Consider the following 16,975-nt stretch of genomic DNA (forward strand, 5'->3'; position numbering starts at 1 on the left):
GTACAAGTTTTTGGCAAGAGATTATCCCCAGGTATGCCTACAAGAGGATTTCAGATTTAAACCCATGAATCAGGTTGCTACAAGGAGGAGAGGGATTAGGTTAGATAACGCGGAAAGAATTCCGTGTGTGACCACATATAATGTATTATCGGAACATGTGGGACGCATTATCAATAAACATTGGCCCATTTTAAAACAGGGTCTCCCTACAGTCAAGGAGTTTCACGATTGGCCGTTGTTGTCCTTCAAAAGAGCCCCTTCCTTACGGGATAGATTGGTTAAAAATGATTTGGGTTCAGAGAGAGAAATTGAGTGTAAGAACAAGGGGACTTTCCCGTGCTTGAAATGTCATTTATGCAGTTATTTAGTGAAAGGAGACACCTTTACCCATCCCAGCCGGGGGACCAAATTTAAGATTGGAGGTCGCTTTGATTGTGACTCCAAGTTTGTTATTTACTTGCTTAAGTGTCCCTGCGGGCTGGGATATGTGGGTAAAACAACGCAGGCGATCAAAGATCGCATTGCGTCACATAAGTCCAATATCCGTAATAGGAATATGGACTTATCAGTCTCGGCGCATTTTGCCACGTATGGTCATACTGTGACACAACTAAGGGTTCAGGTTATTGAGGGGATTCCATATCCACGGAGAGGGGGTAGTAGGGAGAAAATGTTGGCATTGAGAGAGAATTACTGGATTAATAAACTAGATACTTTAGTTCCTAAAGGTCTTAATAGAGACTATGATCTTACTAACTTGATTTAAATTGTGACAGTGTTTTAGGTGTCTTATTCCTGCAGGGGTGATACTACTGGGGACACTTGGATGGTATAATTTGTCGTCATTTATTCACTAATGTGGACGTTCGTCCATCCTGGTGCCCCTAGGGATTTAGACTGGAGGCGCAGCCTTTTGTCCGTATGGACACATGGCTAATTTACATATGGGGTGTGACTTATGAATATGGTGGAGGGATTGCATGGCTGGGAATGTTCCGGGCAGTGCAGTTCCTGCATCACTGGTCTCCTAGCAACGTCAGTCTCTGCGGACGATGTAGGCTTTGATTGGTGAGTGGAGGCACATGTGGGGGAGGAGCCCTGCTACGTGCCCCACCGCCTCTTTACGGAGTTTGCCGATTTTGAGCTTAAGGACTTCCGTATGACGGCGGAGTCCGTGTTCACGCTGTGTTGATGAGGTCACGTGATACGGAAAGCTCCGGTCACGTGCCTGCCTTTATGCGGACGTTGTCGGCGATTATGGGATTGGCTGTTTCCGCATAGCTGACGTTAGATCACACGCAATTGGCCATGGGAATAGCGGAGGAGGGTTGTGTGCCTCCTGATTGGGTAATATGTATGCAGTCCTGCGGCGGACGCTGCAGGCTGGATTGCCATTGGACACAATGATCCAGGATTTTTGAGTCTTTCTCCTGGTCTTTACCGGGATGGCTCTACGAGTGAGTGCCCTTATACATTTTGCTCTTTTATAGATTAGTGTCACTTCTGCAGGAATGGATTGTTATCTTATATAAGATTGGGATCAAGAAATGTATTGTGATTGATAACATGTTATGTTATGTATTTGCATACATGCAAAGGATCAGTTCTCTATGTGGTCCTCCTTGGACCTTTATAAGTAGCTTGTGTGGTTTGATTTATATTGTGGGTCTGTCATGATTTGAGAAAGGACTGAGGCAGCCCGAAACGCCTGTGCGTCATCATCCTTACAGATACCCACATGTTTTATGATGTTACCTTTTAAATAAGCATTACTTAATAAAGAATTTTAGATGGTGCGAATCTGAAGAATCTATTCAACAGTGTCTTGTTACTCCAAAGACGATTTCAGCACATCTTGCAAAGTCCATTGGTGCGGAGACGATTGTGGATTGGAATCACCGCCACGTGGACCGGAGCGTACTGCACCTGCGGAGTACGCGCCGAACCACGTGGCGAAGATTGACAATGCCGCTCGCGCAGGCACAGTGGTCGGTCTGACATCATCGCTGGGGACTGGGAGGCAGCAGCGGCGGCAAATGGCTGATGGGGGAACTGCAGCAAGGGACATGCTGGGAGCTTGGGGCTGGACGAAGCCCCGGGTAAGTAGCACTTATTTTGCTTATAATTGCCGGATAACTCCTTTAAGGGCTACTGACAAGAGATCCTATTAAAAAGGTACTAGAAATAGAGTGTGAAATGTTAACAAGAAATGTTCAGTAAAGAGGATCCTCAAAATCTTGCACCGATAGATGCTAACCTATCTATGTGGAATTTTATCTAGCCAAGATTCTTATAATATACAAAAAACAAAAAACAAAACCTGAATTGATAAGATGTGCAGGTGTACTGATGAGTAAAAATGGCTACTTATGGTTTCGTTTTCTACTTTAAAGAGAACCCAAGGTGAGAAGGCTATGGAGGCTGACAGGTTTATTTCCATTTATAATGTACACTGCCTGGCTGTCTTGATGATCCTCTGCCTCTAACACTACTGTATAAGCCATAGACCTTGAACAAGCATGCAGATCAGATGTCTATGACAAATCTGACAAGATTAGCTGCATGATTGTTTCAGGTGTGTAATTTTGACCATACTGACCAGAAAGATCAGCAGGACTGCCAGGCAACTGGTATTGTTTAAAAGGAAAAACATATAGCAGCTTCCATAGGTCTCACACCTCGGGTTCCTTCTAAATACTGGGAGGCTGTGCAGCTTGAGAAAGTGCAAACAGTACTGTGACTTTGTACTGTGACTTTGCAGAAACAAAATGGTGTATGTTCTAGGTTTGTGAACTTTTACATAAAGTAAACATTACACTGAGGCACCTAGAACACATCACCTACTCTACCTTGTCGTCAATGTTCATTAAAATTTAAGTGTAAAATTCCACTGCTAATAAAGAGCACCATTAGTGGGAGGGATATGGTGGCTGCCATTCTTATTTCCTTTTAAACAATACTAGTTGCCTGGCAGTCCTGCTGATCATTCATGCATCAGTAGTGTCTGAACCACACACTTGAAACAAGCATGAGGCCAAACCAGTTAAACTTCAGATCTGCATCCTTGTTCAGGGTCTATGGCTTAAAGTACTGGATGCAGAGGATCAGCAGGGCAGCCAAGCAATATGCAGTGTTTAAATGGAAATATATAGCATTTAAACTTGCATGTTGCTTCCTGCCTCCTCCTGACTGATTTGTTAGGCTGTCCATCATAGTCAGGTTTCCTTTATCGAAGAACAAATGACCTGTCCTTCCAGGGTTTGGGTGCCATAAACAACCTATGCCCATCCCTCTGGTAGCGGCCACCATATTCAGGGCACCCTAAAAAGGATGGGTCCTCGAGTTATTTCCTTGATAAAGGTTCACTGCTCTGTAGGAACTAAATGGTTCCTATCAAACTGAGACTGCGGTTACACTTTTGTATTGTGCATCTTAAAGAAAGGGATTCACTCCAGATCCCTTATTGTCTATGCACCTCACTACATATTATTGCCCATTAAAGCTAAAGAATGCAGAATGCTATTGACATTGTCCTCATAGTAACGGGACGTTACTGGAGCTTCAGAGGTGAGAGGAGTTGGAACAATATGCAACTTAAAGTTCAGCAGATATTTAGAGTTAAATTTCACAGAACATAAAGAGCAGGGTGAGCTGGAATATGCATAATTGCCTGGAAAGATGAATAGAGATCAACTATATGAAAGAAGTTGAAGTGAGGCCTTAAAGCCAATGGGTACCGGATTAAAAAAGAAAAAAAAAAATCAGATACTCACCTAAGGAGAGGGAAGGCTCGGTCCTAATGAGCCTTCCCTCTCCTCTCCCGGTGCCCTCGGTGCTGCGCTTGCTCCCCCGTTCGCGTCCGCCGCCGGGACTTCGGAGGTCTTCGGGAGCACTCGGGCTTCCGAAGACGGGCCGCTCCATACTACGTACGCGTGAGTGCGTCATAGAGGCCGCTCGCGCATGCGTAGTATGGAGCGGCCGCGTCATCGGGAGCCCGAGTGCTCCCGAAGGCTTCCAAAAGCTCCCGAATGTCTGCGGAAGTGGCAGTATTTGACCGAACTGGTCGAATACTGCCACGGGGGATCCTGCGCGGGACCGGGCACCGGGAGAGGAGGGGGAAGGCTCATTAGGACCGAGCCTTCCCTCTCCTTAGGTGAGTATCTGACTTTTTGGCTTTTGATCCGGTAAACATTCACTTTAAGAAAAGTACAAGATTCGACTTCAAGCCTTCCTCTTCCCATACTATTACTTCCAACTCTTGACTTTAACATTGGAAAAGGGTGCTCTACAAACTGGGAAAGAGGTTTTCTCATTTGGAATTTAATCAGACATGTGGTTTTTACTGTAATAAAGGAATGCTGATAAATAAAAGTTTGGCATCTATAGTTCTTCCTACTTTGGGTGTACCAATCACCTGGTCATATCTATTTGGATCCAAATGAGAGACAAAAAGAGCTATGATTTGATGGACCCCTGCATGTCTATTGTTTTCAGCAAAAATGTAATGTTACATCCTAAAGCCTGCATCCAAGGCAAGAATAGGAAACTTGGTTATAACATTTTCTTTATGTCAATAGGCACAGTACATTTTTACTAAAAACAATAATATCCTCATAAATGTGACATTATATTACATGAGCATGGTATGGCACAGGTATCCTATAGGATGTACTGGAATGACAAAGCACAAAGCATTAATGAAAAAGAATGAAGAAAAGTAAGTGCACCTCAGGCTGCGGTGGGGAATGGAAAACACTAAGCATATCAGAAGAAAGGCGATCATTCAACACTTTCGCCTCAGTGGTCCTCTGATTAGATGAGGTGAAGGTGGAAAAGCTTTCTTTACTAAACAGAATTGATGTTATCTCTTCTTCTAAGCTCTAGACAAGTTAGAAAGTGAAAAGCAAGAGTTAAGAAAGACCAATAGCCCAAAGAAATCAGAGAAAGAAAACATCAATATAAAAGTGTAAAGTCTAACAAGCAGATAAGAATGGGTTAGGCAACAGCTGTTGCTGGATACACAGATAATCTATGTTCTAACTCATCTAGCTAGAGGCATAAAATACACAGTACACACCCAGGAAAAGTACAAGGGAGGATCTCATGTCTCTAAAGCTCTATATGCCACAGTTCTTTAAAAATACTGGCGTTTTCAACACTCATAACTCATTAATTTTATAATTTGCATACTTAAAGGGAAATGCAGCGCAACATTCTTCATATTTAAGTTTTAATTGAAGACAATTCCCCACATTACCATCTGGAAGGCTTGGATCTCCTTCAGTGAGCTGCATAAGGTTTTCACTTCCTAGCCAAGTGAGTGAAATATTGCAAATCATGCCCATTGTCCTTCATATTGATCTATCTTACATACACACACAAAAAAAAACTTGTTCATGATTATTCTCATTTTAAGATATTATGTTCTATCAGCACTTCTGTATAACTGTTCTTGTAGCAAACAGTGGCGTAGTTGTCTTCAGTCCAGGAGCAGATCATGACTAAACCAGGTCTTAGCACAAAAAAAGTGTGCCAGGAGGTGCAGCTTACATAATGGCTAAAAACTGTTGTGATGTCTGGCAGGTAATTGTCACCTGAGTAGATGTACCAGTACCACGCACTAACATTAAAGCGGACCTGAATTCAGAACTTCCGCTCTGCTCTAAAAGATGAGCAACAACATAATAACCTTTAAAAAACACCATTTCCTTCTTACAGCTTAGAGCTCCTACAGAGATGCTGCAGCGTAGTTACTTCCTGGTTTGCTGAGAGCACAGAAAGAGTTAACCTCCTGTGTTTGCATATAAGTTCACAACTCGGCAGGCAGCTAACAGATTTTACAAAATTACACTAGCTCATTATTTGCTGAGAAGGGAGTATTAGGCTGTTCTGTATAAAAAAAAAAAAAACACACAGGATGGATTTCCTTGTGTTTTTCTTCTCTCCTCTGTAAGAGTTCAGGTCCGCTTTAAATACACAATGGCAGCAACTGACCATTCATGTGAACCTAGCCCATGACACATCTGCTGATCGGTTTGCATTTGTATACATCCTAATAATTTATCAGGTCCATGGTATACAACAAGTGTCTTATTTGTGTGGGACTTTATCCCCACAGCTACCAGTGCCAGATCTGATACAGGCTGAAGAAGGCTGCAAAAAAAAGCAAATATACGATTTTATAAATAATGCAACTACATTTTTAGAGCGCTGCTTGGTAAAACTATTTGGGAGTCTATAACTATTAAAAATGAAAACAATTGCAAATATTCCAGACTTGTACATATACAGAATATCTTAATTACACATATGTCATATTCAATAGAACTCTTTTTTTATAGCATTTATTCTGGGGGAATAAAGAAGCTTTTAAAAATTATCATGTATAGCTTTTAAACAGTATCAGAGGAAATGATATTTTTAGCTTTGGAAAATTGGAGTAAATATTACACATACATGCGTTATACATACTATGACTTCTGTGAACTGCAGCAAAGAAAACTCACTCTTCTACCAACAGTAACCAAATTTGCATACAGTGGAAAACTAAATCTTAGGCTGCTCAGGCATTATCCCCAATTTCCTCTGCTCCTGTTCTTATAACTTTTCTGTAGTATGGTTCGTTAATCACATACTTTTACATTTGACTAGCAGCACCGTGTCATGTGGCAGCAGCAGACGGGCCTCAACAGCAGCCAATGACTCCCAGCCTAGTTGTATGAGTTGTGACCCTCAAGGTTAACACCATAGGGGTCCCCCAAGGTTAACACCTCCTTAGCGGTAATCCCGAGTCAGACTCGGGACAGAAATCCACAGCTCAGAGTGGTAATCCCGAGGAGCCTAAGTGATTTATATGCAGGGGCTGCTGCAGATCTCTCTGTGGTATGTTTTTTTTCCTCGTTTTTAGGATCTAAAAGCTTAAGAAAAAATAAATTACACGGCTTTTAGACCCTACATCTGGAAATAATCAGAACACCAAGGAGGTTAATGGCCAAATAAAACTGACACTTCAGTCTGTTTATGTTATAAGTGATCTTTTAGTCTTAGTATTTCCCATGACCATTCAAGTATAATTAACTATGCTATTTTTTTTTTTACACCATACTAATCCAAAAGTATGTGATATCCGCCAATCATGAGCTTACTGCTTATCCTGGATGAACAGTTTTCCTGAACAGAACAAACTGTTCACAGTGGTGTCCAGTTCATAGTTTCATTTATTGGACACCAAGCCAGCCTCCACACTTGCACAGAATGCACACACAGAGGAAAGAAAAAAGCTGCAACATACCCCATGTGTCTGCAGTGATAAAGGAGTGATACATCGCTTTTCCCATTCATTTGGACGTGGCTCAGGGGTGGATTCCATGAAACTGCGCTTGAGCTCACTAATGCTAGCCTGATGCTTCAATATTTCCTCTGGAGACTTATCCAAATCCTAACAATAAGTAATATTAAAAAAAATTGACAACACAAATATGGGTTAAACGGTTAGGTCTAACAGAAGTCAAAATTCTAGAAAAATGTCTGATCTGAAAAGAAGAGAGTCTACGAGAGACATGATTAGGTAAGAATCCAAAACATATAAACTATAACTAACCAGGTACAGTCAAATCTTCACATTTAATCAATGTTAAAAAAAGAAAGGTCTTTGCAGATCAGAGAATACTACTGGTTGTTTGGCACTAAATTTATTTCAAAGAGCCTTCACATCAGATCAGACATTTCTCTTAAACACAACACATTGTTAAGAATTCATCAAAGTCATTTCTGGCTTTGTACCCTGGGTAAACCATTATTCAGGTTCTTTTTCCAAATAATGAGGGAGAGATTAAACATTTCTCCATAGGCTGCACAAAGCCAAAACAAATCTTTGATTCATAAACACGTTTTAGTAGGTCAGTGTGGATAACAGAGCTTGTTAAGAAAGCTGCAAAAAGCAATAAAAAATTAGTTTGACTAATAACCTGGCAGATTTAACAATGTTAAATGTTAAAAGAACATAACTGAAAATAATGCTTTGATGTGACACAGGGATTGGTGGGCAGCCCAGGTCAGTACAGGTATAGGTAACCAGTTATTTAAATAAATGTATTGATGGTAAGCTATAAAATGATGTTAACAGTCATACTCTTTTCTTACACAGGATAATTAAGGCCATATACAGTGAATAAAGAGCAATACTTTTATTTCCTGAGGCTATGCTAGCTGTTTCAGATTCAGAGACCTCAGAGGCACGATCAGACATAAGCAAAGCCTACTCTGACCTCAAGCGTGAAAGGTCATTGTTGTGTTTCCTGAACACAACAATATATTAGACCAGGGGTCTCAAACTCGTGGCCCGCGGGCCATTTGCGGCCCTCGGTACAATATTTTGTGGCCCGCGCCTGCAAAAGCAAAAGAGACACGGAAGCAAACTATTTTACCTTATAGTTCGCTTCAGTGCTCCCAAGTAATCCACCGCATCCCCGCCGCTAAACAAGGGCTGCAGAGCCCCCAAATCCCTCGGGCAAACATCCACGACTGCGCTGAGGGGCAGAGCTTCCAGCTGTAGCTCTGCCCCTCCTGATGTCAATCGCCGCACGGATAGCCGCCTCTCCCCGCCCCTCTCTGTGAAGGAAGATTGAGAGGGGCGGGCAGAGGCGGCGATCTGCCGCGATTGACATCAGTAGTGGCAGAGCTGAGGCTGTAAGCTCTGTCCCTTCCAGGAAATGCCGGCAGATTGCCCCCCCCCCGGGCGATTTGGGGGCTCTGCAGGCCTCGTTTTGTGGCGGGGACACGGCGGATTACTTGTAATGGGAGCACTGAAGCGAACTATAAGGTAGGACACTTCATGTTCAGAAGAAATAATTAAAACTGTTAATAATGACATTTGAGGACTTTTTTTTGTGAAATCCCTTATGCGGACCAGCTTCATCCTGACTTTGCCTCCTGTGGCCCCCAGGTAAATTGAGTTTGAGACCCCTGTATTAGACCATATTCTTATTATTATAAGTTTTTGATGCAAACAGACCAACTACCACACACAGGATCTATGGCTAGAGTAGGTATCTATTCCGCATAAATGTAATTAAGACTGAGAAATTTGGGCACAGGGAAAAGCTGAAAACAGCTCACCCTTCTCCTGTAAAAGTCCCAGTGGAGTTAATTACTCCCACTTCAGGTGCATACATGTAAAGGAAAAAAAAAAAAAAAAGGTAAATGTGGGTGCAGGATGAAGCCGAAAAACAGCTCAACCAGTTTTCACTGGCGCCCAAAATAGCTTCTGAGGACCGCTAAGGCCGTAATTCACATTACGGCCTATGGCAGTGCATGGTGCGCCCAAATCTGTTGGCGCCTATTTCTTCTGCTTCGCTTCAGGCCGCCATAGGCACTGGAGTAAGACAATTTGGCTTCCAGCTATTGCTGGCTATTCTGCTAAAGTGGATGTCCATTCGCGCCACAGTAGGACACATACATTTGTTCCCTGCAGCCCATGACATGAAGTAGTTATAGACATCTGAAGTAAGAGGGATATGGAGGCTGCCATACTTCCTTTCAAATTAATACCAGTTGCCCAGTATCCTGCTGAACTTTCATGCATCAGTAGTGTCTGAATCACACACCCGAAATAATCCATTAAAACATCTGTCTGCATGCTTGCTCAGGCTTTGGCTAAAAATATTAGTGGCAGAGGAACAGCAGGACAGCCAGGCAATCTGTATTATTTAAAGGGAAGTAAATATGACAGTCTCCATATCCGTCAGTTTAAGGAGTCCTTTAAAAGGCCGATTTACACTACAAGCGCCAGCAATTTGAAAAGTGCTTTGCTAATTGTAGTGCTGTGTGTAATCACATTGCTCAAGTGAGAACACACACAGCATTAAATAAGCAAAGCACTTTTCACATTGCTGGCACCTAGAAGATTGTAGTGTGAACCAGTCCTAAGATAATTTTAAATATCTAAATTAGATTCTGCACCCTCTCTGAATAGATCTGATTGAACTCAGAAACCCCTATAATATGGCAGATCTGAATGTCCCTGGTATTTACATAGTGGACTGCAAGTGTATAGCTGGTAAACAACCAAGTCAGCCAGAGTTTACTTTGAGGCCCTGTTCACAGTGATCAGTTGGGTTGCAGAATTTTCTGCATGTCAACTCACTGTTATACAATTAGATGGGACGGTTAACAGTACTGGGTTGTAAGAAATCGTGTTATTAAACTAGCTGCATGCCGGATTTGTATTAAAGTCTATGCCTAGTCTCCTTTGCAGTACACACTCATTGCAAAGCTTTATAACATGTGCGTTATGAAGCTGACCACTGTGAACCTAGCCCCAGCCTTATCAACTAAAGCAGGGCTGACCAACTGATAGCCCCAGGCTGGATGTGGCTCCCGGGCCACAGACACTTGCCTGGACTATTTTTTGTGTCAGGCCCCCTCCTTTGGCAGGCCCACTGGCTCTGCTCCCCCCCCCCCCCCCCCCTACAGCCATGACACTGATTGCTCTGGCGCTAGACGTACCCCCTGCCCATGAAGTTAGACAGCACTGAACTAAAGTGTCTGGAATAAGGAAGATTTCTGCAGTATGTTGTGTAGTGTGGTTTTGTAACAGGCAATGCAATACTGTTTTTGTTAGTGTAGAGGGCTGCTACTACCTACTGCCACGTATAGCACTGAAAATTGCATCCAAACAGGAAGACTCAGACCGGTAACCGTATAAGTCACATCATGCACTCTTCCCTGGCAGGCCTGAGCTCATGCATTTCATGCATTGTGTTTTTAGCAGCAGCCTGCATGTGCCAGCCCCACCCCTGCAGCAGAGGCATTTCACGGAACAAGTTGCTTTTATACAAACCTCCAACATTAAATTGCTATGTCTGACATAAATATTTTCCCCTTGTATTCTCAGGGACTTGCTCTGTGAAATTAAAAAATTGAAAATGGAAGATAGAATATATAAAGCAAAATAACCAAGTAGGATTTGGATTGATGAAATGGACTGACATGCAAACATTCAGATAAAATTACAGGTTTTGTTTTTTTTTATTGCTTTTCTACCTGCCAAGAGTTTTTTTTTGTCATGCTTCTGTAACATGCACAGAGTGCAACATCTGAAATGTGTGATCAACCCAAGCAGGATCGCAAAATGATATCACGGGAGTACACCATGTTTCACCATATACAGGTTCAGACACACAGCACATATGGCAAGCAAAAATATGCACAAGCAGGATTTAACACCTGTTTGAGAGTCTCGTCGTCATCTTCTTCCAACTGAAGCATATTATCACCAGTAGTAAGAAAAATAAGCATTAATGCACACTCAGACATGTGCGCAAAACATCACACAGCATGACTGAGCTTCCTAGAATTCATCTGCTGGGTCTGCATGTACAAATCTATTAGGTTATTTACCTTGGTTGTGCTTTCTACAGCAGACAGTAACATAATATACGTATATATGTATGAACAGAATATTTGTACACAGCATGCAATAAGTCCATGCAAAATCAGCACATCTTCCTTTACTATGATAAGGGCACCCCGGAATGGGGCCTTCTTCTGTCTTCTGACCTATGGCTGATTGATAAAGACACTTGTCTTGCATCACAACTTGTTTTGCGATTATAAAAATCTTCTACATTACTGGCATAAAAGTAAACACATCTGGCAATTACATAATGTTTGTGCCTCTAGTATAAGAGACAACTACAGGAAAGGTTAACATTTTTCCAAGTGTGGGGAAAAAAAACCCTCCAAATCAGTTTTATACAAACCTTTCAATAAGGGCAGATTTTCACTCGGGGGCTGCATCCGTTTCCGAATCGGACGCGGTGGCACTCGTGCTGTTGCAAAGTCGCAGCCAAATAGTTATAGCTGCGCCATGCACAGCTATAGGGGATTCGCATTTGTACTGAGGTAAACTGAAGCATGACGTCTAGAGTCGCACCAGCACGCTATTTCGCCATGTTCTGAATCAGCGGCGTGGCCCCGTGTGACTGATGCAGGGAAATGGCCCTCAGACCTGGAAACGGGTCAATTGAGTGCCAGTGTTCTGTGGCAGTGCCACTATCAATATTATGGTGGAAGACTGGGTGCTAGCACTTTAGCAGGGGAGCAAAAAACTGGCCACTGAAGTAGAGAATACATCAGTGCAGGGGCAGTGAACTGGATGCTAGGCAATGAGGCCAAATCAAATACAACAAAAAGTGAGTTATGTTTACAGTTAGGAGTCTATGAGGAGGGTTAAGGTAAGGCCTACCACCTTGCACCAGCAGAAATTTAAAAGATAATTAAAGCAAACATTTTCTCCAATAGTGATTATAAATGGTGGATGAAATGCTAGATGGGTCAGACAGCATGCCATCCCTATTTTATTCCAGCTGCGAAAGAGATAAAAGGGTTGCTGCTCTATGTAACTATTCAGGGAGATGGGAATTTGTTGGCTGCTGGTACATCAGTGTAATGCTGCTTTGGTTGCAAAGGATAGAGATTTAAATATCCTGAACAGTTTATTAAATCTTAGCGGGTTGCAAATTTAAATAGAAAGGTAACTTTTAATATCTTCAAATAAAAATAATTTATGCTGCACTGGTGTAAGTTTTTCATTTTTTTTCAGTGAAAACACTTCACTAAGCAAAATACACCAATTGATTTGATAGCCTAGATGAAATTTGTGTCAAGTAGCTTTCCAATTCAGATTTAAAGATGTGGTCATAGTGAACTGATACAGCCCCAACCATGCTGTAAATTTATCAAAGATCTGTGCCTAGTTTGGAAGGATTCAATCCCCTCTCTGAACAGATTTGATCTAAGAGGGATCTAAATAATGGTCAAATCTGGTGGCCATCTATAAGTGCAGGGGTCAGGAACCTTTTTGGCTGAGAGAGCCATAAAGGCCACATTTTAAAATATATATCCGTGAGAGCCATACAATAGCCTCAATTCACTAAGCTTTATCAAACGTTTGATAATTTACCTCATGGGTAAAATCTAATTTTGAATTCACAAAGGTGTTTTAGATTAAGGCTGGTTTCACAGTGGGACGTTACAGGCGCACGTTAGTGCAGCCTGTAACGCAGCCCACCGCACAGTAATGAAAAATCAATGGGGCTGTTCACAGTGCGGACGTTACGTTACATTGTAACGCTGCGTCACAAGACAACGTACTGCATGCAGTACTTTGGACGCGGCTGAGCCGCGTTAGACTGCTTGCACATGCTCAGTAATGTTGGGGAGGAGCGGAGAGCGGCCAGGCACATGGCTAATTAATATGCACTGCACGTTATGACGTGCAGTGTTTACTTCCTGGAGCAGCCACTCTGTGCGGCGATTGGCCGGCGGGACCGCGTGATGCCGCATGCACACAAGAGTGCGCATCACGGCATCACTGACGTCAGAGTGAGCTGCACAACGCGGCTCACTCTGACGTCCAGATCCAGCACCACCAGGCGTTGAGTTAGGGGGACGTTATGCGACCTTAACGCCCCCTCTAACGCAACGTCCTGGTGTGAAAGTAGCCTTATTGAATGTTTTATCGATAAAAAATTCGATAAATCTATAACACTTTAGTGAATTCAAAATTAGATTTTACCCATGAGGTAAATTATCAAACGTTTAATAAAGTGTTTGATAAAGCTTAGTGAATTGAGGCCAATATGTTTCAAACTGGGACAGCGCGCATGCGCAGCAGAGGGCTCATGCCCCTGTTTCCATGGTGACGTGTATACAGTTGATGCGCTGAGCAGTGGAAGTGTCAGACACGTCTTCTGCTTCTCCTGGGTTTCAGCAACATCTGCAATTTCCCCGAGAGTCAGACAGGAGAAATACCGACTAACAGCTTGTACAATTAGCTAGCTGACTTGGGGGTGGATTCACTTTGTAGGAAGAGATCCCCGCACTTTGGCCCAATAGGCTCCCTGTCAAGTGACAGGCAGCCCATTGGGCCAATTGAAGTACAGGGATCTTGTCCTAAAATGTCACTGGACCTGACAAGGTCCAGAGTGGGACAATTGGAGCAGCTGTTCGTTTTGGAGGGAGCGCAAGTAAATTAGTACTGCATGCTACAGCAGTAGCGTGCCTACTTTGAAAATTTTACTTGCACTGCCACACTAAGCTGCACTGCTTAAACAGTGTAGCTTTGTGAATTAACCCCTTCTGATTTGTCTGTGAGCCAGATGTAGCCATCGAAAGAGCCACATATGGCCTCCGAGCCATAAGTTCCCTACCCCTGTATAAAGTGTATGGCCTCCTTAACTGTGCAACCCTAATGCTCCAAAACAACTCTATACACACCTCATAGGGTCTTCAACTTTAGGATCATATAACCCAGCCATGGAGTGTGAAGAACTTGTAGCCATTTTTGGTTGCTCATGGGGACAAGAAGTGCAAGCACTAAGGTGAACTAAGACGTTAGAAAGTGCAGATAGGATTTTATCGTAGGCTTTGCTTATGGCTCAGTATCATTGTGACATTCTGACTGCTAGGGAGGGAGGGAGAGAAAAGACGGGCTCCATAAGGATTGCTCTGTGTCATAGGAAATGGTTCTTGACAAGTACATTACAAGCAGTCAGTCAATCAATTGAGACATCAATTCAAGCAAGATCTGACTCTAAGTGCCCCTACAGGACTTCTGTGTCAGGAGTAAGACTTCATTCCAGTTCAAAATCAAAGCTGGTTTGGCGTTTGAACATGATTAATCACCTAACATTCTGTCCCTAGGAGTCTCAAGGGACAAGTAAACATGAACCCTTAGCAGTACTTGTGAGCCCTTCTCTGCAAAACCTATAGGTGGCATAGTTATAGGACTGTTACACTGAGGGGTTGGGGGGGGGGGGGGATGTACTCTAGTTATATGCAATCTACACGAGGGTGCCAGTGCACGTCATTAAAAAGAAGGGGAGACAAATGATGCACAGTCAGCACTAAATCCATCAGCTATGTAGTAAATTAATTCAGGTTCATTTTGATATTAAAGGTAAACTGTAGCAAATGCTTATATTTTTGAAGGGAAAGGGAGGATGGGTAAAAACATTTTTTCCTTGCTATCTGGCTCGGATTAAAATGATATCTTATTTCTTGTGTGAGTAGCAGGGTCAATAAAAACAAAAAGTGATATATATTTAATGGGAACACATTTACCAACAAAAGCAGTTTTTTTGGCATGGGTTTTTAAATATTTTTTGATAATGCCGTCAGTGTCGCAGCCAGGAAGTCATCCCTTACTGTGTAAGAACAGGAAGAGAGGGAGGAGCTGCCAACAGGTACAAAGACAGCAAAGTTCTATAAATGAAACTCTGGAGATCATTCTTAAGGTGGCCATACATGGTACAATTTTCAATTAGATAATTTAGTTCGATTATTCCATTAGATCGAATATAAAGATTTTTCCAGCATGTCCGATCATTTTTCCAGGAAAAAACGGGATAATTGTTTGAATTTCTTTATCGAAAAAAAAAATATTTTCAACTTTCTTTCAATTCGATCGTTTAGATTGAATAAACGGGAAAATCGACCGTTTTTATTGTACCATGTATGGCCACCATAATGTAGACCATAACAATATCAGTTTGATTGAAAACTGAGTAAATACCTTGGCATACACCCTTACAGAAAGACTAGATAGAAAATTACTAGAAGCATTAAGAAACAAAATCACATTTATTACAAATGTGATGGTGCCACCCCCAAAATACACCCACCACCATGTTTTTGGGCTGTCATTTTTTAGCTTACGCTTTAAATGTTCATAATGGTTTATTTTTGTATCACCTGGCTCCTGAACTCTGCTTTAGTTTGCATATATATTGTATATAGCATAATAGTCTAAAAATAAGAATATACAGAAGGGAAACCTAGCTGCAAGTGGCAACCTGAAACACTTGAAGTACACACCTCTTCCTCTGCTTTGTCATTCAGGTCATGGCCATGAAAAGAGCCCCATGAGGTCGCCTTAGGCTCCAGGTAGCACAGGGACAGAGCAAGCGGAAGGGAAAGGGTCAATGAGAATGGCACAGACTGGGAGGTGGAGAGGAGGAGCACAAAGATGAGAAAGAGAGAAGGAATGAAGGAAGGAGAAGTAAGCGGGATATAGCACTGGAGGCCCGGTGGGAGGAAGGAGACACAAACCTCTGGGAGGCTGGGAAAACTGAGGTATCCATCCTCGTCAAGCAAAGAAGGGAATTTCAAAGGGAAAATCTTACAAAAACTGAATGAGAAGAAGAAACACCCTATTGTCCTACATCTTAAAGGTAAACGGGGGCTATAACTTTCCATTGGGGAAATGAGGCTGCTTGTGTCTGTGGTAGAATCCAATACTTTTGGTGGCAAATTGTCATAATCTGGATCCACTTCTTTTGTACCATTTTCTTTTAAATTAACCTCTATATCACTAGCGGGCTCATCATGCTGTTCCCCCAATTCTGCATCCTCTGAAATATCTGAAAACAGGTCTATCTCAGGGATGGTTGGTAGAGTTTCTAGAATGGTATGAGTGCAGTGATCAGGTGACTGTGATGATGAGTGACTGAGCTGTTTTAACCACACCAGCAACAGGTGGATATGAGTGCGCATTCAAAAGTAAAATTGCAGAACAAAAAAGTGAGAGTAATGTGCACGTGAGAGGAATAGAGAAAGAAAAACAATAGAAAAAAATATTAGTTTGATATAAGATTAGGCAAGTAATATAGTGCAATAACAAAGTCAAGTTGACAGTAGAATATAAATATATACAACGCAAGTATAAAAAGAATAACTATCAGCAAGCTGTCAACTAAAAGATCCTATTTACATCTACAGCATCTCAAACTATCTTTTAGCAGACAGTAATTAAATATGTCGCCTAAAGTATACACATGCTGGTCTTAGCAATCCAGCAATAAAAGAGTTATAGTCTGCTTAGTTCCTGTCTTTTTGATCTCCAAGTGTTAACTTAGCAACTCACAACATTCTGCAGAAACTTCAAATTGTTGATCAGGTCTGGGAGAGAGGA

General features: G+C 42.2%; 1 protein-coding gene across 16 annotated transcripts in view; it reads right to left on the reverse strand.

Moving 5' to 3' along the window:
• EPB41L2 (erythrocyte membrane protein band 4.1 like 2) overlaps positions 1-16,975 on the reverse strand; it is a 278,051-nt gene that overhangs the window by 45,021 nt on the left and 216,055 nt on the right. For 8 of the 16 annotated variants that reach the window (XM_068231559.1, XM_068231555.1, XM_068231551.1 and 5 more), the window contains 4 exons: positions 15,880-16,515; positions 11,227-11,259; positions 7,292-7,438; positions 4,728-4,880 (listed from right to left, as the gene is read on the reverse strand). The exons of 1 other annotated variant lie outside the window; for it this stretch is intronic. In XM_068231559.1, coding sequence (XP_068087660.1) covers positions 4,728-4,880; positions 7,292-7,438; positions 11,227-11,259; positions 15,880-16,515 — 969 coding nt within the window. Of the gene's footprint in view, positions 1-4,727; positions 4,881-7,291; positions 7,439-10,840; positions 10,904-11,226; positions 11,260-15,879; positions 16,516-16,975 lie in introns of all 16 variants that reach the window. 7 more of the 16 variants (XM_068231553.1, XM_068231554.1, XM_068231556.1 and 4 more) reach the window with 5 other exon arrangements.

Source organism: Hyperolius riggenbachi, chromosome 4, assembly GCF_040937935.1.
Source record: "Hyperolius riggenbachi isolate aHypRig1 chromosome 4, aHypRig1.pri, whole genome shotgun sequence".
Taxonomy (NCBI): domain Eukaryota; kingdom Metazoa; phylum Chordata; class Amphibia; order Anura; family Hyperoliidae; genus Hyperolius; species Hyperolius riggenbachi.